Source organism: Furipterus horrens, unplaced genomic scaffold, assembly GCF_987537825.1.
Source record: "Furipterus horrens unplaced genomic scaffold, mFurHor1.1.pri manual_scaffold_2, whole genome shotgun sequence".
NCBI classification, from domain to species: domain Eukaryota; kingdom Metazoa; phylum Chordata; class Mammalia; order Chiroptera; family Furipteridae; genus Furipterus; species Furipterus horrens.
Genome location: NW_028327172.1, coordinates 72313461 through 72337320, shown reverse-complemented (window position 1 = coordinate 72337320; position 23860 = coordinate 72313461). Strand labels below are relative to the sequence as shown.

Here is a 23860-nt window from a genome sequence, read left to right as displayed (position 1 = left end):
TGGCGTCACGTAGGGCGGTGCTTTGGCGGTGTGCGAAAGGCGGGACCAAGGCCAAGAGCTGATAGTTAGCGCCACTCACACTTGGGAAAGAGCTAACGGGACAGTGGTGCAAGCCAATCATAATCAGCCTTCTGGTGGCAGAGAGACTGGGGTGGAGAATTCGGATACTGCAGTTGCAGGTGCGTGATCCTGGGGTCTGAGGGAGGAGTGGGCTGATCGCATCTTAATTCCGGAGGTTAGGAGCGGCCTCTGTGAGACACAGAAGAGAGGATCCCCTGCCGCTCCTTCGTGTTCGGGACGGGAGAGGTTTCCGCGTCTGGGACGGGACTGCATGGTGCTTTTTGGAGTTGTGCTTTGCGTGGGTGCGAGTTAACTTCCTCCTCCCGAGCCCCTTCGTTCGAACCCTCCTCTTACCTAGTACACTGCCTATACACCTAGCAGCCGCGCATCCTGAAACCTGCCTTCCAAGACTGGGGCCCAGACGCTGCCCCCAGTGCGGGGCGCCTGCTCCGCCGGAAGCTAAGGCTGCCGCGGAGCAGCCGGCCTAATGCTGATCCTTTGTTCTCACTACCAAGTGACTCAGGTGCTGTTTTGCGATTGCTAAGCCTGGACCAAAAGCCCTGGGAAGAAGACTTGAGCATTCTGTTGTTGAGACACGAGTGGTTCCACCGTACCACAGGTCCTTACTCTAAATGCAGCAGAAGCAAGTTAAATAACTTAAGCAGCCCTTCAGAGTTACTCTGTGCCTTTGCTCAGTTACTTTAATTAACTTTTCTGTTTCCACGGTTGCTCAATGTAGACTGTAGGTGACTTATATAAAAGCCCTAGTGATCAAGGCCCCTTTCAGTTTTTGGTCCAGGGAGAAGTTCATCTCTGCAGATGAATGTAAAAGCCTGACTTTGTGGTAGATTAAATATTACATTCACTGTGGGAGTCAGATTCTTTTCTTCCTTCGGCTGCCCAGGAATTTCAATGAAAGGCCAGCATTAGTAATTAACAGTTATCTGTGGATTATCTTCATGCTCTTTAACATGGGTTCTATATTGTTTTTATCTATATTTGTTTCCGTTAGCTTTTCGTGATATCATGAGCCCCCTTCAATCCTTTGCAGGTAAATGGGATTTTGAACACACACAGAACTGCAAAGGGCTATAAAACGAATTACTGACTTGATATGTCAGTTTAGCTAATACTATAAAAGTTTGTGTCAGGTGCTGTACTTAGGTTTGCTTATCACTCAGAGAGTTTACAATCTGGCAAAGCAGATAAAATTACAAAACTACAATAAGAAAAAGTGTAAAGATAGGTGAAGTATTAGGTATCTACTAATTAGTAGCATGAAAGAGGGGAACTTGATTGTAGTGGGTTGAAATAACTGGTGAAGTTACTTACTATAAGTTGTTCTTTAAAGAAATTTTCTCCATTAGGGAGTAGAAAATAGGATGATAGCTAGAGAGCAATAAAAAGTCAAAGGATATATTTTTGTTTGATGTTTGTTTAAAGATGGAAGATACTAAATTTGTACACTGATGGAAAAATGTCCAGTAGACTAGGCAAAATTGTTGATGTAGCAGAGAGTAGTTTTGTGTGTGTGTGTGTGTGTGTGTGTGTGTGCGCATGCATGTGTTCACCACTAAAGTATATTCCATAGTGGAGGACCATGCCTTTATTATTTTGGCTGTATTCCCAGTATTTGAAATAGTGCTTGCCACAGTAATAGCTACTCCATAAACTTTATAATATTTGTTGAATAAATGAATGACTTGGACTCTATTTCTCTTACTTTCTTTTAATTCATCTGTCAAACATCAGCCAGAAAGATACTTAAAAATAAATCAGATCATGTCACTGTTCAGTTCAAAGTGGTTCCAATAGCACTTAAAGAAAATTCCAGGTTCTTACGGCCTCTGGGATCCTGCATGAGGCAGCACTGGCTTTCTGCAGCCCTATCTCACCAACATTCTTGCTTGCTCTCATTAACTCCATTCCAGCAATGATAGCCTTCCTTCATTTCCTTAAAATTAAAGACCGTTTCTCTCTTCAGGGTTTTATACATGATTTTGTTCAGCAACCCCTTCTCGTCATTCAGGTGTCAATTTAAATGACACTTTTTCAGAAAGGCTCTCTCTCCCTAATATTGTAGTGGATGAGAACAAGGACTTGGGATCCAGACTGGGTTTACATCGCATCTCCCTACTTATTTGTTATATGACCTTGGGTAAATTAGTTAAATTCTCAAAGCTTCATTTTCCCTGTGTATAAAATGGGAACAATAGTAGTATCTATTTTATACAATTGTTTTGAAGATTATAGAGTATATAAAGCATGTAGTACAGAGCCTGACACATAATGTAAGTGTTCACCGTTACATTGTTATTATCTGAAGTTGAGTACCACCCCCAGCATAGTTCATTTTTATTTCCATTTCCCAGTTGTTTCTTCATAGTATTTATAACAATTTATGATTTGTCAGTCTTCCTCACTAAATGCTAAACACCAAGAAAGCAGGGATCAAGTCTCACTTTATTCTCCATGCTATCTCTAATGCCTAATTCAATACCTAGCATATAGTTAGCACTCAGTAATAAATATTGAATCGGCCAGAAATCATGAGCTATATTTAAACAACAGTTGCGAAATTGTCACTGGAAGATCCAATGAAATCAAAGCCCAGATCAGTCACAGCACAGCTTTAGTTTAACATTTTACATCTATTAAGTGGCATATGGTTTTTTATCATTATATCAAAGGTTTGGTTCTTAGGCTTGATTCTTGGACTTCTATTGATTCAATTCTATAAGTTGAATTTTAATAGAAGACACTAAAAGAACAAGAAAATAGTAGTTTTGAAAATTGATCCAATGTTTTGAACTGGAAGATGAGATGAAGCTGACATGCAATCTTACAAAATATACATGCAATCTTACAAATCTTAGTAGCACAAAAATCTTATGTGCTACTAAGAAAGAAAAATGCCATTTTAACTATGACAACATTTTATCACTTTGAATTTTTCATAGTTATGGAAAACCCTTTGTAAAATAATCCTATCACCCTAGTACATATATAAGAAGAAAAACATAAGTAAAATTAGTTGACATGCTCTTAAAACTTCTTCACATTCAGTATTTTTACCTCTTCTAATTCACTTTCAACTCAGTCTTGATGTCCATGTGTTTTCACATACCGTTCTCGACTGTCAAGAACATTAATGATATATCATTTCCTGAGTATTCATTATTATCTACAGGGTTTTCTTTCAAGATGCTAATACCCATTCTTCACACTTTGATGCATGTACATGTAATGACAAATATGTCATGAATGCTACCTGACCAAGAGTGGCTTTAAGATACCTATCAATTTTAGATATGTTAAATGTGAAAAAATGTGTCTTTAAGTCAGTGAAATATACTGGATTTGCAGAATATTTGGAGGAAAAATAATGCCTTACAGATCTTTTAACAAGAATTAAAATAATGTTACTGGCTAAGTATATGTTATTATTGATTTTAATCATTAATATATATATATATACCATTTGAGAATATTTAATATTCATATCACTTAATGCATTACAGTACAATGTAACTGGTGTGTCCACTTGGCAGATGAGCAAGCCAAACCCTCAGAGAGCCTCAATAGGAGTCCCTAGTAATTGATGGCCCACTTAGGACCCTTACTCAAACCAAATATGAGAGTGAAAATTTCAGCTTTTTGTAATTGTAATTTAGAATATGCATGGAAGGCTTTATCTTTTAACAACTTTGTACAAGTAAATAGCAATGTATGGGATTTTTAAAATTGATATTCTCAAGACTTATGCCACTATACAGAAATACAGTTTTTATCCTTTTGAAAGTCTCAGGTTTGGGTAGCTTTTAGCTGTTTTGTCTTACATTCAGCTTGTTTTTTAAAAAGGAGGAACCACTTATACAAAAATAAAACAATCTTTTCTTTGCATTTTCTGCATGTTTTAAACAACAAAACTGGAATATCAAAATAGTTTTGAACTGAATTTATATTAAATTTTTCTTTTGAAGCAATTGCAGATATACAGGAATTTACAAAGATACAATAGTATAGATTGATCACATGCATCCTTCACCCATTTCCGCCAGTGATTATATCTCACATAATTATTGATCTCGATGAAAACCAGGAGTTTTATATTGGTACACTGTGTGTGTATAGTTTTGTTATTTTATCTCATGTATATATTCCTCTAATTACCACCACAATCAAGTTACAGATTGTTGTGGATTACTAAAAAGTTTTCCTTGTTCATAAACATCTTCTCTTCCTCAACCATAATTGAGGATTGTGAGCCATAATCCTCAGTCCCTGGAATGCACTAATCTACTTTCCATGTCTCTAATTTTGCCATTTCAAGAATATTATATCAATAGATAGGGAATCATATGGTATATGACTTTTGAGATTGGCTTATTTCTCTGGTTATGATGCCCTTAAAATCCATATGTTTTTATATATGAATAGTTTGTTCCTTTTTAATGTTGAGTATATTCCATGGTATGAATGTACCACAGTTAAATACTCATTTATCTGTTGAGCAATATTTTGGTTGCTAGTTAATATCCATTACCTCACATAGTTACAATGTTTTTTATTCTAATGGGAACTTTTGAAAACTAGTCTTAGCAAGTTTCAAATATAGGAGATCTATCCAGAAACAGTTAAGCCATTGTTAATATAACGAGAATAGTTTGTGCGACATCTATGTAACCTGACAGCCAAGGAGAGTGGACTGGAATGCACATGCATGAACAATGACGACTTCACTGTACTAGTTAGTGGGGGCAGTAGACGCCCTTAAGTGAGCATGTGTACTGTGTGGCTGTGTGTGGCCATCACATTCAGAATGACTGAGTGAGTAGAGCAATAAATATGCATTAAATTTGGGGTTAAGCTTAAACATTCCTCTCTGGAAACTATTTGAATGATTCAGAAGGCTGCAACTATGGGCAACTGGTGATGGGCAGCTTCGTCACAACAGTCCTGGTCATGCATCATGTCTCATGCAGTTTTTTGGTGAAACATCAAATCACCCAGGTGACTCAGCCCCTTTATAGCCCAGATTTGGTGCCTTGTGACTTCTGGCTTTTCCCCAAAACTAAAATCACCTGTGAAAGAGAAGAGATTTCAGACATCGATGAGATTCAGGAAAATTCTATGGGCAGCTGATAGTGAATGGGAGAACTGTGTGAGGTCCCAAGGTGCCTACTTTGAAGATGACTGAGGCATCATTGTTCTATATACAATGTTTTTTGTGTCTTCTTCTTCAATAAATGTCTGTTTTTCATATTATGTGGCTGGATACTTTCTGGACAGTCCTCATGCAATACAATATTGTTAACTGTAGTCATTACGCTTCATGTTATTATCTCCAGAATTTATTTATCTTATAATGGGAAGTCTGTAAATTTTGACCACATTCACTCAGTTCTCCACCTTCTGGAAAACACCAATTTGCTCCCTGTTTCTAGGGGTTTGAAACTTATAAATGACTACACACATAAATGACATCATACAGTAGTTGTCTTTCTCTTGACTTATTTTGCTTAGCCTAATGCCTCAAGGTCCATTCATGTTGTCAAAAAAGGTAGGATTTCTTTTTTCATGGCTAAATACTATTCCTCTGTGTGTGTGTGTGTGTGTGTGTGTGTGTATGTATATCACATTTTCTTTACCCATTAACTCACTCATAGACACCCATAGACATTTGTGTCCATGTCTTGGTTATTAATTATGCTGCAGTAAACATGGGGTTGCAGATATCTCTTCAGGATAGTGATTTAGGTTGCTTTGGATATATAACCAGAGGTTAAATTGCTGGAAATGGTGATCCTAATTTTAACTTTTTGAATCACTTCCATATTGTTTCCTACATTGGCTTTGTGAATTTACATTCACATCAAAGTGTGCAAGGGTTTCCTTTTCTCTTTACCCTCGACAGCACTTACTGCTTGTCTTTTTGACAGTTGCCATGTTGATGAGTGTGGTAACATCTTGGGGTTTGGATTAGCATTTTCCTGATGATTAGTGATGTAGAGTACCTTTTCACATACCTGTTGGCCATTTGAATATCTTCTTTTAGAAAATGTCTGTTTGGGTCCTTTGCCCATTTTTAATTGGATTATTTGGAGTTGGTTTTTTTTTTTAATATATTGAGTGTATGAGTCTCTTACACATTTTGGATATTAACACCTTATCAGATGTGTGGTTTCAAAATATTTCTTTCCATGTTATAGATTGCCTTTTCATTTTGTTGATTTTTTTTCTACTGTACAGAAGCTTTTTAGTTTGATGTAGTACCACTTGCTTACTTTTGTTTTTGTTGTTTGTGCTTTAGGTGTCATATCCAAAAAATATCATTGCTATTACCGACATTAAGGAGCTTATTTCCTAATTTTCGTCTAAGAGTTTTAGGGTTTCAGGTGTTACATTTACATCTTTAATTGATTTTGAGTTAATTTTTGTGGCATGAGATTGAGGTCTAATTTCATCTTTTGCATGTAAATATACAATTTTCCAGCAGTATTTATTAAAGAAAATATTTTCCTCCATTAAATATTTGTGGCTTCCTTGTCAAATATTAGTTGACTGTGTATGTGGGTAGTATGGACATTTTAACAATATTAATTCTTCCAATTTATGAACATGGCCTATCTTTCCATTTATTTGCGTCTTCTTTAATCGATGTCTTATAGTTTTCAATATATAAATCTTTCATCTACTTGGTTAAATTTATTCCTATGTATTTTATTTGTTTTGATGCTATTTAATTCAGATTATTTTCATTTTTTGATAATTTTTGTTAGTATTACTAATTTTGTATATTATATTTGTATCCTGCCAATTTACTGAATTCATTTAGTAATTCTAATGCTTTTTTGGTGGAGTCTTTAGGCTTTTCTATATATATAAAATCATGATATTTGCAAACAAAGACAATTTTACCGCTTCCTTTTCAATTCTGATGTCTTTTGTTTATTTTTCTTGCCTGATTACTCTGGCTAGAACTTTCAGTACTGTGCTGAATAGTGGTGAGATTGGGCACCTCTGTTTGGTCCTAATATAAGAGAAAACGCCTTCAACTTTTCACAGTTGTGTAAGATACTAGCTGTGGGCTTGTTATAGTTTGCCTTTATTATTATGTTGAGATACTTTTTGTGTCCAATTTAATAAGAATATTTATGAATGGATGCTGAATTTTCAAGTGCTTTTTCTGGATCTATTGAGTAATCATATGATTTTATCTTTATAATTAATGTGATGAATCACATTTATTGATTGGTGTATGTTGAACCATCATTGCATCCCAGGGATGGATGAACCATGGTATATGATCCTTTTATAAATGTGCTGTTGAATTCAGCTTGCTTATATTTTGTTGAGAATTTTTGCATCTATATTATTTCTTAGAGACATTAGCATATAGGTTTTTTTTTTTTATGTAGTGGCCTTATCAAACTTTTGTATCGTGGTTATGCTGGCCCTGTAAAATGAGTTTATAAGTGTCCTCCTCTTCAGTTTCTTGGAAATATTTGAGAAGGATTGCCCTTAGTTCTTTTTAAAAATGATAAAATTTACCCATCAATCCATCTGCTTTTGGACTTTCATTGGAAGGTCTTTGATTACTCATTCTATTTTATAGTAATTGATCTATTCATATTTTCTATTTCTTCATGAGTCAGAGTTGGTAGGTTGTTTCTAGGAATTTTTCCAGTTTAGGTAATCTGGTTTGATGATATATAATTGTTCATAGTAGTTTCTTATGATTGTATTTCTGTGGTATCAGTGACAATATCTTCTCTTTCATTTCGTCGTCGTCGGCAGCCGTCCGTCTCGAGAGACGATGGTGTAGCTTCTTAAGAGTCTATCTGCACCGCCGAGAATGGCTGTGCAGTCCGACTCGGGAGTGACATCGTATCTGTCTCCTCCCGTGTTGAATTGACATCTTGCGATGACGCTGAAGCTACAGAGCCTGGGCAGGGTGATATGGAGGGTCTGCTGTTGCCCATGCAGCAGACCCTTCTCTTTCATTTATAATTTTATTTATTTGGGATCTCTCCACCTCTCCCTCTGTCTCTGATTAGTCTAGGTAAAGATTTGCCAACTTTTATCTTTTCAAAGAAACATGTCTTAGTTTTGTCAATATTTTTATTGTTTTCCTATTTTCTATTTCATTTATTTCTGTTCCAATTTTTATTATTTCCTTTTCTTCCAGTTACTAGAGATGTAAAATTGTGTATTTGAGGTCTTTTTTTTTGTTGATTTATATACTTACTGCTATAAATTTTCCTCTTAGAATTACTTTTGCTGCCTTCCATAAGTTTTTGTAAGTTGTAAATTTACTTTCAATATTTAAATATATATATTTAAATCCTCACCCAAGGATATGTTTATTGAGATTTTTACAGAGAGAGGAAAGGAGGGAGGAAGGAGGGAGGGAGAGAGAGAGAGAGGGAGAAAGGAGAGGGAAGAGAGAGAACAGTTGCCTCCCATATGTGCCCCTGACCAGGGATCCAACTCAGAATCTTTTGTTGTATGGGAGATGCTCCTACCAACTTGAGCCAGGGCTCAGGATATTTTTTATTTCCTATTTAACTTCTTCTTTGATATATTAGTTATTCAAGAGTATGTTGTGAATTTCTAAATATTCCTCCTGTTAACTGATTTCTAGTTTCATATGATTGTGGCTAAAGAAACAGAGTTGGTGTGGTTTTAGTCTTCTTAAATTTGCTGAGACTTGCTTTATGGCCTAACATACGTCTTTATTCTAGAAAATATTCTGTTCATGCTTGAAAAGAATGATTATTCTGCTCTTCCTAGACAGATTGTTCTGTAAATATCTCTTAGTTCTCCTTGGTCTATAATGCTGTTCAAATCCTCTGTTTCCTTATTGATTTTCTGTCTGGACGATCTATCCATTCTTGAAAGTAGGATATTACAGTAATTATTACTGTAATGTTGTTAGTTCTGTTAGTATTTTCTTCATATGTTTTTATGCCCTGATGTTGCATCCATGAATGTTTACAATTTTTATATCTTCTTGATGGATTGACCCCATTATCATTATATAATGACATTTTGTCTCTTTTGATCATTTTTACCTTAAAGTCTATTTTTTTCTGTTGCAAGTACAGCTACTCCTGCTTTCTTTTGGTTTCTATTTGCTTAAAATACCTTCCCCACATCTTGACTCTTAATCTGTGTGTCTCGTGTTTGCATCTTATTGTTGGACTTTTTAAATCCATTCAGCTATTCTGTCTTTTGATTTAGACTTTAATCCATTTATGTTTAAAGTAATTATTGCTAGATAAGATAAAGTCTTTCCTCTCCATTTGTTGTATTCTGGCAGTTTTGTAGATCCTTTGTTCTTTTTTATTTTTCTGCCTTTTTTGTAATTTGGTGACTTTTTGTAGCAATATTGTTAGACTTATGTATCACAATATTGTGTGTAATTACTATAGGTTTTTCCTCATTGGTTACCATAAGGCTTACATAAAATATAATATCTTTTAAGCTCATAACTTAATTTTGATAACATATATAAACTGTACACTTTCGTTTTCCCCATATATTTTAGGTTATTGATGTTTCATTTTACATATTTTTATATTATTTAATCTGTAACAGATTATTGTATTTATGGTTATTTTAATGTTTGTTAACTTTTAAACTAGAGTTTTCAAGGAATTATGTACCACCATTACAATATTAGAGAATCTGACTTTGACTCTATATTTACCATAGTCAGTGTTACATTTACATTTATATGTTTTCATGATGTTAATTAGCTTCCAATTTCTGCCTGAAGAACTTACTTTAGTATTTCTTGTAAGTCAGGTTTAGTGGTAATGAACGCCCTCAGCTTTTGGCTTTTTTTGAACAGTCTTTATCTCTCATTTTTTCTGAAAGACAACTTCATCACATACAGTATTCTGAGCTGATAATTTTTTTACCTTCCAGTGTTTTAAATATATCACCTTGTTCTCTACAGGCCTACAAAGTTTCTGCCCATACTCTTATTGGGGGTGGGAGTCTAATGTTTTGCTCTTCTGCTGCATTCTGTCTTTGGCTTTTGACAATGTCATTATAATGTGTCTCTGTGTAGCCCTTTTTGGGATCCTTTGGGCCTCATGACTCTGGATGTCCATTTCTCTCCCCAGGTTTGGGAAGTCTTCAGCTATTACTGATTCAAAAAACAAAAAACCCAACTTACTGTCCCTTCTCCTTTCTCTTCCTTCTTCTGGCATTCTCATAATGCATATATTGTTCTTTTGATGGTGTCCTACGAGTCTGTTGGCTTTATTCACTCTTTTTCATTCTTTATTCTCCTTTGGGCTCCTCCTTTTAGTACATTGATTCTTTCTTCTGCTTGATTGAGTCTGATGTTTAAGCTCTCCTATGAATTCTTCAGGCCAGTCATTGATTGCAATTTTCAACTTCAAAATTTCTGGGTTTTTAAAATGGTTTTTATTTCTTTGTTGAACTTCTATATTTTGTTCATGCATTGTTTTCCTCATTTTATTTAATCATGTGTGTTTTCTTGTACTTCAGTACATTTCTGTAAGACGATTATTCTGAATTCTTTGCAGACAGTTCATAAATCTGTTTCTTTAGGGCTAGTTATTGGAGCTTTATTACTTTCCTTTAGTGGTGTCACATTAGCTCACCTCTGTGCTCCAGTGCTGCTGTAAGTGGAGCTGTAGGTTAGGCTATGAAGCTTCCTGGGTTATTCCAGTTAGGCTTCCTGTTTGGTAGGCCTGGAGGCTGTATTCAGCCCTAAGCAGGGCTTTGTATTTGCTTCCCAAGCCTGAGTGGATCTTTGTAACAGACTCCACAGCTGGTATGCCTTGCTGGCTAGAAACCTAAATAAGATAAAACTACACCAAGCTCCCTGGCTATATGGGGTTAGTAGCTGGGCTTTTGAAAGTGAGTAGAATTACTGGCCAGGTGTTCTGCTTAAGGGCTGCTGGGCTCCTCAGATTCCCAGGTCCTCTGGCCAGGTTACTTGATGGGGTGGGACTATGGACTGCACTTAGTACACAGGCTAAGAATTAACTTCCCTGCCCAGGTGGGCAGTATAACTGCCTCTTAAGCCAAGCAAGGCTCATTGTTTAGGGTCTCAAATCAGGCAGAATTGTGCATCGAATTCCCTGTCTAGATGGGATCACTGTCTTGTGTTCAATTTTTTAAAGAAACTATCAGATAGTTTTTACTAGCAATGTATGAGTGATCCAGTATCTCAACATCCTCATAAGCATTTTATGTTATCACTATTTTTTATATTAACCATTCTAATATATGGGTAGTGACAGATATTTCATTGTGGTCTTAATTTTGCATTGCTGTAATGACTAATGATATTGAACATCTCCTTATGTGCATATTTGCCATCTGTAGTTTTTCTTTGATGAAATATGTCATGTCTTTTGCCCATTTTTAAGTGGATTTTTTGGTGTTTTTGGGGAGGGAGCTGGTGAGTTTTTTTGTTGTTTTTTGTTTGTTTGTTTTTTAATTAAGGGAGAAAGGAGGAGGAGGAGAAGGAGGGAGAGGAAGCAGAGGGAAACATATAGATGTGAGAAACATCAATTAGTTGCCTCCTGTACACAACCCTATCAGGGGTTGAACCTGCAACCTAGGTGTGTACCCTGACCTAGAATCAAACCTGCAACCTTTTGGTGTATGGGATGATGCTCCAGCCAACTGAGCCACCTGGCCAGGCCTTTTTACTGGTGAGTTTTGAGAGTTCTTTATATATTCTAGATATGAATCCTTTATCAGATTTCATTTGCAAATAGTTTCTTCAGCCCATAGTTTTATCTTTTTATCCTCTTAACAGGGCCCTTCACAGGGGGAAAGTTCTTAATTTTGATAAAATTCAGTTTTTCAACTTTCCCCCCTATTTTATGAATGTGTTTTTAATGTCGTATCTAAAAATCGATTGACTAAACCATGGTTATACTGATTGTCTCCTATATTTCCTTTTAAAATTTTTATGGTTTTACATTTAAATCTGTGATGCATTTAATTTTTTTTTAACCTATGAACATCCATTTACTTCAACATTATTTGTTAAATGTATATCTTTACTCCACTGAATTGCTTTTAACCTTGGGTCAAAAATCAGTTGTCTTTACTTGAGTCGGGCTACTTCTTAGTTTTATATTCAGTTCTACTGATCTGCGTGATCCACCAATACCACACAATATTGATTACTGTAGCTATATTAGTGGTGAAATCAGGTAGACTGATTCTTCCCATATTATTATTATTTTTCAAAATTGTGTTAGCTAGTCTAGTTTCCTTGTTGTTCCATATAAGTTTTAGAATAATCTTATTTATTCTACAAAAAACCTTGCTGGGATTTTGATTCAAATTGTGTTAAACCTGTATACTGCTAGGGAGAGAATTGACATCTTTGTTGCTTTTTCTAATTCATGAACATGGTTTATCTCTCCATTTCTTTAGGTTTCTTTTATTTTTTTGGTCAGCATTTTGTAGTTTTTAATGTACAGGACAGGTACACATTCTGTTAGACTTATACATAGTATTTCTCTATTTAACTATTATATATGGTATTACATTTAAAATTTTGAGTTCCATGTGTTCATGGTTAGTTTATAGAAAACAATTTTTGTATGTTAATTTTATATCCTATGAAATTGCTGAACCAACTTACTTGAATTTTTTTGTAGAGTACTTGGTATTTTCAACCTAGACAATCTTGTCATCAGTGAATAGAGACACTGTTCTTTCTAATGTGTATACCTTTTTGTAATAGAATTTTCTTGCCTTGGAATATTGACTAGAATGTCTGTTGCTATGATGAATAGCAGTGGTAAGAGTGGACATCCATACCATTTTTTCTCAACTTAGAGCAAAGGCATTAAGTCTCTTACCATTCAGCATAATGTTAGCCATAGGTTTTTTTATAGTTGTCCTTTATCAAGTTGAAGAAGTTCTTCTTTGTTCCTTGTTTGCTGAGAGTTTTTCTCATGAATAGGTGTTGGGTTTTTAAATGCTTTTACATTCATGCACTGTATAATGACATTTCAGTCAAGAATGGACCACATATATGACAGTGGTATACCATGTAACCTAGATGTGTAGTAGGCTACATCATCTAGATTTATTTAAGTACAGGCCATGATGTATGCACAATGATAAAATCACCAAGTGGCTTCTTTTTTTCCGAATGTATCATTGTTAAGTAGTGCATGACTATACTGTGTCAGTTGATATGATCATGTAATTTTTCTTTTATAACTTGCTTCAGTGGTAGATAACATTCAAATATGAACCACCCTTACATCCTTGGATAAAACTTCTTGGTCATAGTATATAATTCTTTTTATATATTCCTGATTTTTTTTTGCACTAATTTTTGAAAACAATTTAAAATCTATATTTGTGAGAGATAGTGTTCTGTAGTTTGGGGGATTTTATTGTACTGTCTGTTTTGGGGGGTACTATAATAATACTGACTTGATGAAATTAGTTGGGAAGTGTTTCCTTCTATTCTGTATTCTGGGGGAAGTTATACAGAGTCAGTATTAATTCTTTAAACTTTTGATAAATTTAATTTTCTTCATAATTACAGGGCTGTTCAAATTTTATATTCCATTTTGATTGAGTTGTGCTAATGTATTACTTTTTGAGGAATTAGTCTGTTTCATCTGCACTATCAAATTATTATGTGTAGAGTTGTTTATAGTATTTATAATGAATTCAAATTGATTTTCCCTTATAGATAAGGTGTTTCTCTCTCACTGCTTGCAAAATTTTTGTGTGTGTCTTTAGTTTTTAGAAGCTTGTGATATTCCTTGGCATAGATTTGTTTAGATTTATCTTGTTTGGGCCTCACTGAGATTCACAAATCTGTAACTTATGTCTTTTGACAAATTTTGGACATTTTCAGTCAGTATTCTTTTTTCTTTTTTTTCTTTTTGTATGTTTTATTGATTATGCTGTTATAGTTGTCCCAATTTCTTTTCCCTTTGCTCCCCTCCACCCAGCTACCCACCTCCCTCCAGCAGTCCCCCACCGTTAGTTCATGTCTATGGGTCATGTATAAAACTCTTCCCAACATCCCTCTGTCTATTCCCCACCCTCCTACCATGATTCTTAATTCCTGCACCATTTCCCTCCCTCTCCCCCTTCCCCCTCCCAATTGCCCTCCCCACACATGCACCCCATACCTATGATTCTGTTCCCACTCTAGTTGTCTGCTTAGTTTACCTTTGTTCCATTCCCTAGGTTCTGTTGTTGGTAGTTGTGTTACTGTTTTCATTTTAATGTTCATAGTTTTGATATCCTTTTCCTTAAATAAGTCCCTTTAACATTTCATATAATAATGGCTTGGTGATAATGAACTCCTTCAGCTTTCCTTTGTCTTGGAAGCACTTTATCTGCCCTTCCATTCTGAATGATATCTTTGCTGGATAGAGTAATCTTGGGCCTTGCTTTTCATCACTTGGAATATTTCCTGCCAGTCTCTTCTTGCCTGCAAAGTTTCTTTTGAGAAATCAGCTGACAGTCTTATAGGTACTCCTTTGTAAGTAATTCTCCTCTGTCTCTTGCTGCTTTAAGATTCTCTCTTTATCCTTAACCTTTGGCATTTTGATTATGTTGTGTCTTGGTGTGGTCCTCCCTGGGTCTAGTTTGTTTGGGACTCTCTGTGCTTCCTGGACCCGTATGTCCATTTCCTTCCCCAAATTAGGGAAGTTTTCTTTCATTATTTTTTCACATAATTTTTCAATTTCTTGTTCTCCCTGTTCACCTTTTGGCAACCCTGTGATTCGGATGTTGGTACGTTTGTAGCTGTCCCAGAGGTTTTTCTAAGCCTCTCCTCATTTTTTCTAATTCTCATTTTCTCCTTCCTTACTGGTCGACTTGTTTCTTCATTATGTTCCAATTTGTTGATTTGAACCCTGGTTTCCTTTCCTTCACCACTTGTTTTATATGGATTTTCCTTCATTTCAGCCAGGATAGCCTTCATTCTTTCCCCATCCTGTTTAATCTTTGTTGTCAGAGTGTGAGCATCCTAATCACCAATGCCTTAAACTGTGCATCTGCTAAGCTGTCTATCTCCTCATACGTTCATTAGGCGCGTGCTATCTGCTCATTGCTTAGTTGTGCCACTGGGACCTTGATCTGCCCCTGGTTCTGGGTCATATACTTCTCTGTCTCCTCATCTTTCTGTGTTTGCCTCTGTGATTTGGGCAAGGGCTGTCACACCTCTTACATCATAGGGGGCAGGGCCTTAGGTATTTGTTAGTGCTGACAACCTGTTCACTGCATTTTGGTGCTGTATGTGGGGGAGGGGTTTGAGAGGGAAAAGTGCTGGTTGCTGCAGCTTTTCCAGGCACTTCTTCCCCTTTCCTCCCCTTTCCGTACTAAGCCAGCCGCCTCCTTTTCCAGACGCAGCTTCTTCCTGCACCCCTGCCCCCACTTGCTTTCACAGTTAGAAGTAATGCGGTTCTATTTTCCCAGGCTCTGGAACTGCAAGCTGTGTGGTCTAGTTGGGGCTTGAATCATTTCTCAGGTTTAATCAGTATGACTGTGACTTTTGTCAGGGCTGCTGCTAGCCGCGCCTGCCTGCTGCGCTCCCGCGAGCTGCCCCGCCTCACCTCTAGCTGTGCTGCCCAGAAGCACCGCCCCGCAGCCACAGCTCCTCTCTTTCTCTCTGCCCCGGCTCCACCCCTCCTACCCTTCTGGTTGATTATTTCTTTATTTCTTGCTGAACTTACCTGTAGTTTTGATTTTTTTTGATTTTCTGGGGGTTTTCAGTTTTGAAGTGGTTGTAAATTTCTTATTAGTTGTGAGGAGAAGCAGCACGTGTATTTACGCCTCCATCTTGGCTGAAAATTTCTCAGTATTCTTTTAAGTACTTTTTAGTCCATCTCTTTTTCCTCTCCTTATGGCACTTTGATGATATAGTGTTACAGAACCCCTGGGCTGCTCCAATCGAAACCTAGCACCCACGGGCTGTTTAGTTAGGGGCCCGATTGCCCGCCGCTGCCCGCGGCCAGAATTATAACTCTCAATACCAGAGTTTAGTGAAAAGAAAAAGAATTGTTTATTTAACAGTTATATAGATTTAGATTATTTGCACATTTCTGCCATTAAGTCTTATGTTCTTTAAAACACCCACAAACACATGATTCAGCCTCCCCCTACCAAACCAGGCTAGTTTTAGAAAAGTTAGAGAAACCGTTTCCCTACTTCCTAGACACAGTTCAGCTCTACCAGTAGCTGCCAGTCATTCAATTCTGATTGGGGAGGTCCTTTCTGTGCTGTGGTGTCCACCAGCTTTTTAATCCAGAACTGCGTGAATTCCCAGCCTTTCCTTTCCAAAACCGTAAAGATATTACCCCTTCTCCAAGCCGCAAGTTGTTCTCAAAGCTGCATGGTGTTCCCCGTTTCTAATTCACATGGAGAGCACCCCTTCTCCAAACCACATGGTGTGTGTCCCCAGTTAAAACCACATGGTCAGTCCCGTTAAAATGTCTGCTGCTTATTTTTTAAATCCCTGACTGCATCCTGTGACACAGTCCGCATGTTACCCGGTTTTGACCATTCGCAGAACCTCACACAGGCTCTGTGTGCTTCTTCCATACCATCCCCGGTCCAAGACCCCTCTCATCTCCTTGAGGCCTTGGATGCATTAACCATTTGCATAACAAAGACACTAGCCCCTAGCCTCAGGCATGTGTGAAGGCATCCTGAAAGCTGCTTCCTTCTCCCCATCCCCCCAGCTTCAAGCTCTGGGGGTTTTTGGACACCCCCCTTCTGTAACAATAGATGTTAGGTTTTTTTATTATAGTTCCACATGTTCTTCAGTTACTCATTTATTTTTCAATCTGATTTTTCTGTTTTCAGTCTGTTTTTACATTGTGTTACACAAAGTTCAGATTGTATAGTTTCTTTTGTTTTCGCTTCAAGCTCATTGGTGCTTTCTTTTTTGTCTCCGACGTTATATTTGGTTATTGTATTCTAAATTTTTTTTTTTGGTTCTTCTTTATATCTTCCTTTATTGAGATTTTCTATTTTTTCATTTGCTTCATGTTCATAATTTCTCACTGAAGCATTTCTATGATGACTTTTAAATTCTTAGCAGATGATCCTAACATCTGTGCCACCTCAGTGTTGATATTTGTTAATTGTTTTTCTCATTCAATTATATATATTTCTGGTTCTTGGAATATTGTATCCTAAGGCTATAGAACTTATTTACATTTTGCATTTTAGCAGATCTTTTCTGACACTGCTCTATTAAATTAAGGTCACCACCTCATTAATTCCATGTTGGGGTGGAAGTCCAGATTCTGTACCTCACCTAAGCTAACACCTAGGATAGGAGGGGCTCCTTTTTACTGCTGGATAGAATTGGGAGTTCAGGGTCCCCTCTCTACATCCTCTGATACCACTCTGGCTGGGAGAAGGAGGAGCACCTTGTTACTGCTCCTCATGTGGTCTCCACCAGCATTATGTGAAAGTGGCTTGTTGCTAACTGAGTGATAGTGAAATTCTTGACTCTACACTAGGCCTTTGACTTGACCCCAACAAAGAGAGGGAGGAATCCCATATTAGTGCCAGCTGGGAGTAGAAGTCCAGGCTTCCCATGTGCCACATGGTCTCGACTTATGATGAGGGGGAGGTGATTGATTGACACTGTTATCACTCTGCAGAGATTAATGTCCTGGCTCTCCACTCAGCCTTCTGTGACATTACTCCAGCAGGAGGATTGAAAGCACCTCATTACAGCCTGGCAAAATGGAATTCTATGCTCTCCATTCCACTTCTGCTGACTTGGGTGGGTGCCCAGTGAAGTTGACACATAAAAGTAATCATCACACTATCTATGGCTACTGATGACTTAACTATTTAATTTTAAGTAATTTAAATTTAAATAGATATACATGACTCATAGTTACTGTACACAGCAGTAGATTGTCTCAGCCCTAGAATGGAGCTTTGATTGATGCTGTAGAATTATTCAGACTACTTCTCCCCTGTTTGGTTTCCATCTAGGCTTGAAACATCCCTTTTGGGCAAATCAAGTCACCATGTAAGAAGTCCAGATATTGCAAAACTACCATGTATGAGGAAATATAAGCTAGCCACATGGAGAAAGTGCATCAAGAGAGAAAGAGTCCCATATTTTCTAGCAACCCCATTTGAAGCATCAGAAATGTGAATGAAAAAACCATATTGGACCTCTAACCCAGTCAGGCCCTCAGATGACTTCAGCCAGAGCTGCCATCTGACTCTAACTCCAAGCAAGAAGCTTCAGCTGATCTCAGAACCATAAAAGATTATAAATTGTTTTAAGCCACTAAATTTTGGGGTGATTTGCAAAGCAATAGATAACCAAAACAGAAATATACTAAGGAACTAAGGTTTTCTATTTCACTGGTTCCTCTAGTTCCTAGTCTTTTTCATTCTGTTGCCCACTTCCTTGCTTTTGGTGGTGTAAACTTTCATGCTTAGAGCTGAATTTGCAGTTTGGGAACATCACAATTATCTGGCCTTCAACTGTGGGGTTTCTGACCTCATGTTTAAAAAACCTTTAGAATGAAGTTATTAGCTGTTTCTTTCTGCTTTCAAATAGGCCAGTGTGGACCAATGCTTGCCCTTTTCTTCCCTAGTAAAGGCCATAACAAGGTAATACAATTTGACACTGATTTTTTTCCAATAAGTGTTTTTTAAAAGTCTAACCCCAAAAGTGTATATCTATGCTTCAAAATCAACATTTTAACATCTGTTTTGCTACCAGGAGAAAATGAATGGGCAGGGAGAGGAATGTGTTGGGTATATACCCAAACGATAACCACTATATAAGTAATAGCTCTTATGTATAACAAGACTGGTCATGTAGTAAGATTCTATATAAGCTATTTATACAACTTATAAATTGTGCTACTTAACACATTTACATAGCATTGAATTTTATCCCTTAATAGTATACTTTTTATTCCAGTGAGCACAACATTTATAAAAGTTCAAAAGGAATTTATTTTTAAATGTCATGAAAACAAATGTTTAGAACAAAGTTTATTGTCTTATGATTGTTCTGAGTGAGCATTTTTTGTAATTGATAACAAATAAGGCAAATTTTGATCTGAAAATTTTATTAGGACTCTACTTCAGTGATTTTTTTTTCATTTCAGTTCTAAGAACAGCTAGAAATTGGCTATGGATAATTCATATGATTTCAATCAAAGCCCATGTAATGGAATTTCATCTGAGAAGAGGAACAACTTCCTTGTGTCAGAAGATCATGGACAGAAAATCTTAAGTGTACTACAAAATTTTAGAGAACAAAATGTCTTTTATGATTTCAAAATAATTATGAAAGATGAAACAATCCCATGTCATCGTTGTGTATTAGCAGCTTGCAGTGACTTTTTCAGGTACTTTATCTTGTTTATGCCTCCGATTTTATGGTATGGATAATTTATTTTTTTTAAAACCCAATTTTCCACACACAGGAGCATGCAACAGCAAATTTTAATTCTTGAAAAGAGCTAATGATTTTTGAGTATGAAAATTAAGTACTATCTTTGGTAAAGCTTAGGTCTTTGCAAGCCAGCATTTCCAGAAGTTTTATAGAACATTAATTCCCTAAGGTATTCAGAGGAAAAATTGTTTTGATCTGGGGTCAGTTTTATTTAGGGGATTTCTGCATTGTGTCATTTAGAAAAAAGAGAAAAGGAGAGATTCATCCAAAATGGAACCAAAGTTTAAAGAAAGAGAGGTATCTGAGAGGAAAATGCATTTCAGGGTCATGAATTATATCAGTGGATTATCCAGAGGATTTCAGGGTTTGTCCTCAGGCAAAGATGTTCCTCCAGCAGGGAAAAGTACCTCCAGAAGCATCTCTGGAGAGCACCCAACTTGTTCTAATTTTAGGCAACCTACTGAATGTAAGTTGGTTCCCCATGTAGATTGTCTTACAAGGAGTGTGCTAGCCATGACACTGTAAGAACCTGCTGTTTTGACATTGGGTTTTTGATTCTGAGGAGTTAAGGGTAGATACATAACCCACCCTGTGAGGCCTGTTGGTCAGACACACAAACCTCTTGGTGACATCTGGACTTCAGCCCTGTTATTCATACTGCAATAAAGTTAAGTCCTCATTGCAGTATTTTGCATTATGTCCAATTTTGGAAGTAATTTTTATTTGAAGTAAGCAGGGTTTAAATCTCTAATAAACAAACTTAATTTAAAAAATGAATAAAATTTAAGATAAAAATACGACTTTTATTAGCTGTTTGCCTAACTATATATTTTTATTTATTTGTTTGTTTATTTCCATTTCTTCTCTCAGGGAACTTCAGTTATTCTTCCTACTTCACTGAAGCCCCAATTGTCCTTATACTCTGTCCTTCTCACCAGTTTCTTCTCTATTCTAATCCAGTTTCTCTTCCAAGTAATTATTTTCTCCTCCCTTAACCTCATGTCACCTCTGCATCAGACAAAGAGTATATAGTAAAATGGTTAAGTACTTGACCTCCTAATATACTTGCCCTAAATCGAAATCCCAGTCTGCCATTTATTAGATATGTGACGTTAGGTGTGGTACTCTGTTACTGTGCAGTTTTATGAAATCTCATTCCCTTTTCCCTAAAGTGCTATACAAAATGTGTCCTTTTAGATGTGTGTTTATCTTACTTGATGGATTTCCCTACACAGTCAAATGCATTGGAGACATCTGATATCTCACTGTATTCCATCTTTCATGGGTCTCACTACTGCCAAATTGAAAACTAATTTGAAAGAGACTTTTAATACTAAACCCAGGAGCATTATATATCTTAAGTAATTTTAATTATCACCTGCAGTGTTGAAGCTAATTAACTCATAAATAAATCAATTCAGCCATCAGAGAGATTTTATACCCTGATTTTATTAATAATATATTAGAAAATCAAATCAGTATACAAAATTTGTATCATTTTATAGCCTTCTTTGGATTAGTTGTTATAGCTCTGATATAGTATATATATTTTACAGTATGGGAGTTATGTTATGGATATATTTTACAGAAAAATAGTACTATATATTACTATTCTAGATATTAAAATAATTAGGATGCTTTGAAATATATTTTATAAATATATTTTAAGGTTAAAGGAATTTTTTTTAAGGTAATATTGAAAATTATCATTGTAATAGAATATTTCTGTTTACTTCTTCTTCTATGTTCTTTATTTTTGCAGGGCTATGTTTGAAGTAAACATGAAAGAAAGAGATGGTGGAAGTGTTACCATTACTAATTTGTCCTCCAAAGCAGTAAAAGCATTTCTTGATTATGCCTATACTGGAAAAACAAAAATAACAGATGATAATGTGGAAATGTTCTTCCAGTTGTCATCATTTCTTCAAGTTTCCTTCCTATACAAAGCTTGCAGTGACTTTTTAATAAAAAGTATTAATATTGTCAATTGTTTACAGTTACTATCTATATCAGATAGTTATGGTTCTTCCCGTTTGTTTGATCATGCATTATACTTTGTACAACATCACTTTTCCTTATTATTTAAATCCAGTGATTTCTTAGAGATGAATTTTGGAATACTGCAGAAATGTCTGGAATCAGATGAATTAGATGTTCCCGAAGAAGAAACTGTACTGAAAGTTGTCCTTAATTGGACTAAATATAACTTAGAATCAAGGCAAAAGCATCTACCTTATTTGATTAAAAAAGTAAGATTACATCAGTTACCTGAGGAGACACTTCAAGACTGTCTGCTCAATGAAGAATGTTTACTCAAAAACACAAATTGTTTTGACATAATCTTGGATGCAATTAAATGTGTGCAAGGTTCTGGTGGACTTTACCCTGATGCTCGACCATCCACAACTGAAAAATACATATTTGTTCACAAAACTGAGGAAAATGGAGAAAATCAGTATACATTTTGCTATAATATTAAAACTGATTCGTGGAAAATACTGCCAGAATCACACCTGATTGATTTGCCAGGATCTAGTCTGTCGAGTTACGGAGAAAAAATATTCTTGACAGGTGGTTGCAAAGGGTCATGTTGTAGAACAGTTCGGCTTCATATTGCAGAGTCATATCATGATGCCACTGATCAAACCTGGTGTTACTGTCCAGTCAAAAATGATTTCTTCCTGGTATCAACTATGAAAACACCAAGAACCATGCATACATCGGTTATGGCTCTTAATAGGTTATTTGTCATAGGTGGAAAGACTACAGGATCTCAGGACATTAAAAGTCTCTTAGATGTTGAATCTTACAACCCTCTTTCTAAAGAATGGATTTCTGTTAGTAGGTTACCCAGGGGCATATACTACCCTGAAGCAAGTGCGTGCCAAAATGTAATTTATGTTCTTGGATCAGAGGTAGAGATTACAGATGCCTTTAACCCATCACTTGATTGCTTTTTTAAATACAATGCTACAACTGATCAGTGGTCTGAATTAGTAGCAGAGTTTGGGCAATTTTTTCATGCAACATTAATTAAAGCTGTCCCAGTAAACTGCACACTGTATATATGTGACCTTTCCACCTATAAGGTTTATAGTTTTTGTCCAGATACTTGTGTCTGGAAGGGTGAAGGATCTTTTGAATGTGCAGGCTTTAATGCAGGTGCAGTTGGAATTGAGGATAAAATTTACATATTAGGTGGTGATTATGCACCAGATGAAATCACAGATGAAGTGCAGGTCTACCACAGCAGCAAGTCTGAGTGGGAGGAAGTCTCACCAATGCCAAGAGCCTTAACTGAATTTTACTGCCAGGTGATTCAGTTTAATAAATACAGGGACCCATGGTTTTCTAATCATTTCTAAAAGTAGTATGTGCTTAGACATTGTAAAACTATTCTGGTTCCAGAAATCTACAGTAAACTTGTTAATGTTAATAATTGGTAAAAAGGACTTTACATCTTAATAAATTAAAATGTATCTTTTATTAGAGACTATATAAAATTAGCAGTTCCAAGAAACTTAAAATACAAAATACATTTTATCAAAAATTATACTGAATATAATCCAGAATACTTAGTATTTTCATATGTAAATAAAACTCTTAGGCTTTAATGTTTTAATTTTTAAAGTACTTTATCCATGAAAGACTGCAAAAACAAAGTTCACAGATTTGTATTTTGTGGATGGAAGAAATCTCTTTAGGTAGTAAGAATGAATTCTGTGCACTATATTATATGAAGTTAAAAATTAGAAATAGGTGAGAATCCTCTCTTGCTACTACAGGTATAAGAGTTGTTGAATTCCTATTCTTTCTGACCATGGCCAGTTTTTTTTAAATCCTTTTCTTTCACCATTGCTTTATACACAAATCTTTCTAAAATGCAATGTGGTTCCCCAACCCTCTAAACTGCACCATAAAAATGGTTTAACTTTTTTTTTTTATGATTCAACTCTTCATTAAGAGCATAATGTACCATGTAAAAATTTCATAATACTATCAGCAGTTACTGAAATGCTTTTAAAATTTCTGTGTCTATTAGTTCTCAGTGTTGGCTTCCATTTCTAGCAGTATCACATCTCTCATCTTCTGGCTCAAACTCAATAAATTAACATTTTTTATTTAATTATTAGTTTTACATTACATTGACCTGAGTTTTATCTTAACATGTAACCCATTTGAGTGAAGTTCTTGGTTACTTGGATGGAAATGCTAAAATACTTTTTCTGTGTTATTGCCAAGTTCCAACATAATTGAAGATATAGAAAATCTGACCTCTAGATAAGTGGATCATTTTCGTTGCATTTCTTAAACCATTAAATGTCCAAATTTGTGTTGCAATTAGGAATTTCGGCATTTAAATTA

The 23860-nt window shown here is 36.0% G+C and overlaps 1 protein-coding gene across 2 annotated transcripts; it reads left to right on the top strand.

The window, feature by feature from the left end:
• The first annotated feature begins 58 nt into the window (after nt 1-58).
• KBTBD3 (kelch repeat and BTB domain containing 3) lies at nt 59-23527 on the top strand. 2 transcript variants are annotated; one of them, XM_090267854.1, is made up of 3 exons: nt 59-179; nt 19206-19448; nt 21258-23527. In XM_090267854.1, the coding sequence occupies exons 2-3, from the start codon at nt 19231-19233 to the stop codon at nt 22858-22860; spliced, it is 1821 nt and encodes a 606-aa protein (XP_090123980.1). In that variant the 5' UTR covers nt 59-179; nt 19206-19230; the 3' UTR covers nt 22861-23527. The 2 variants fall into 2 exon arrangements, with proteins under 2 accessions (XP_090123980.1, XP_090123981.1); XM_090267855.1 differs by lacking the exon at nt 59-179 and adding an exon at nt 11633-11765.
• The last annotated feature ends 333 nt before the right edge of the window (nt 23528-23860 follow it).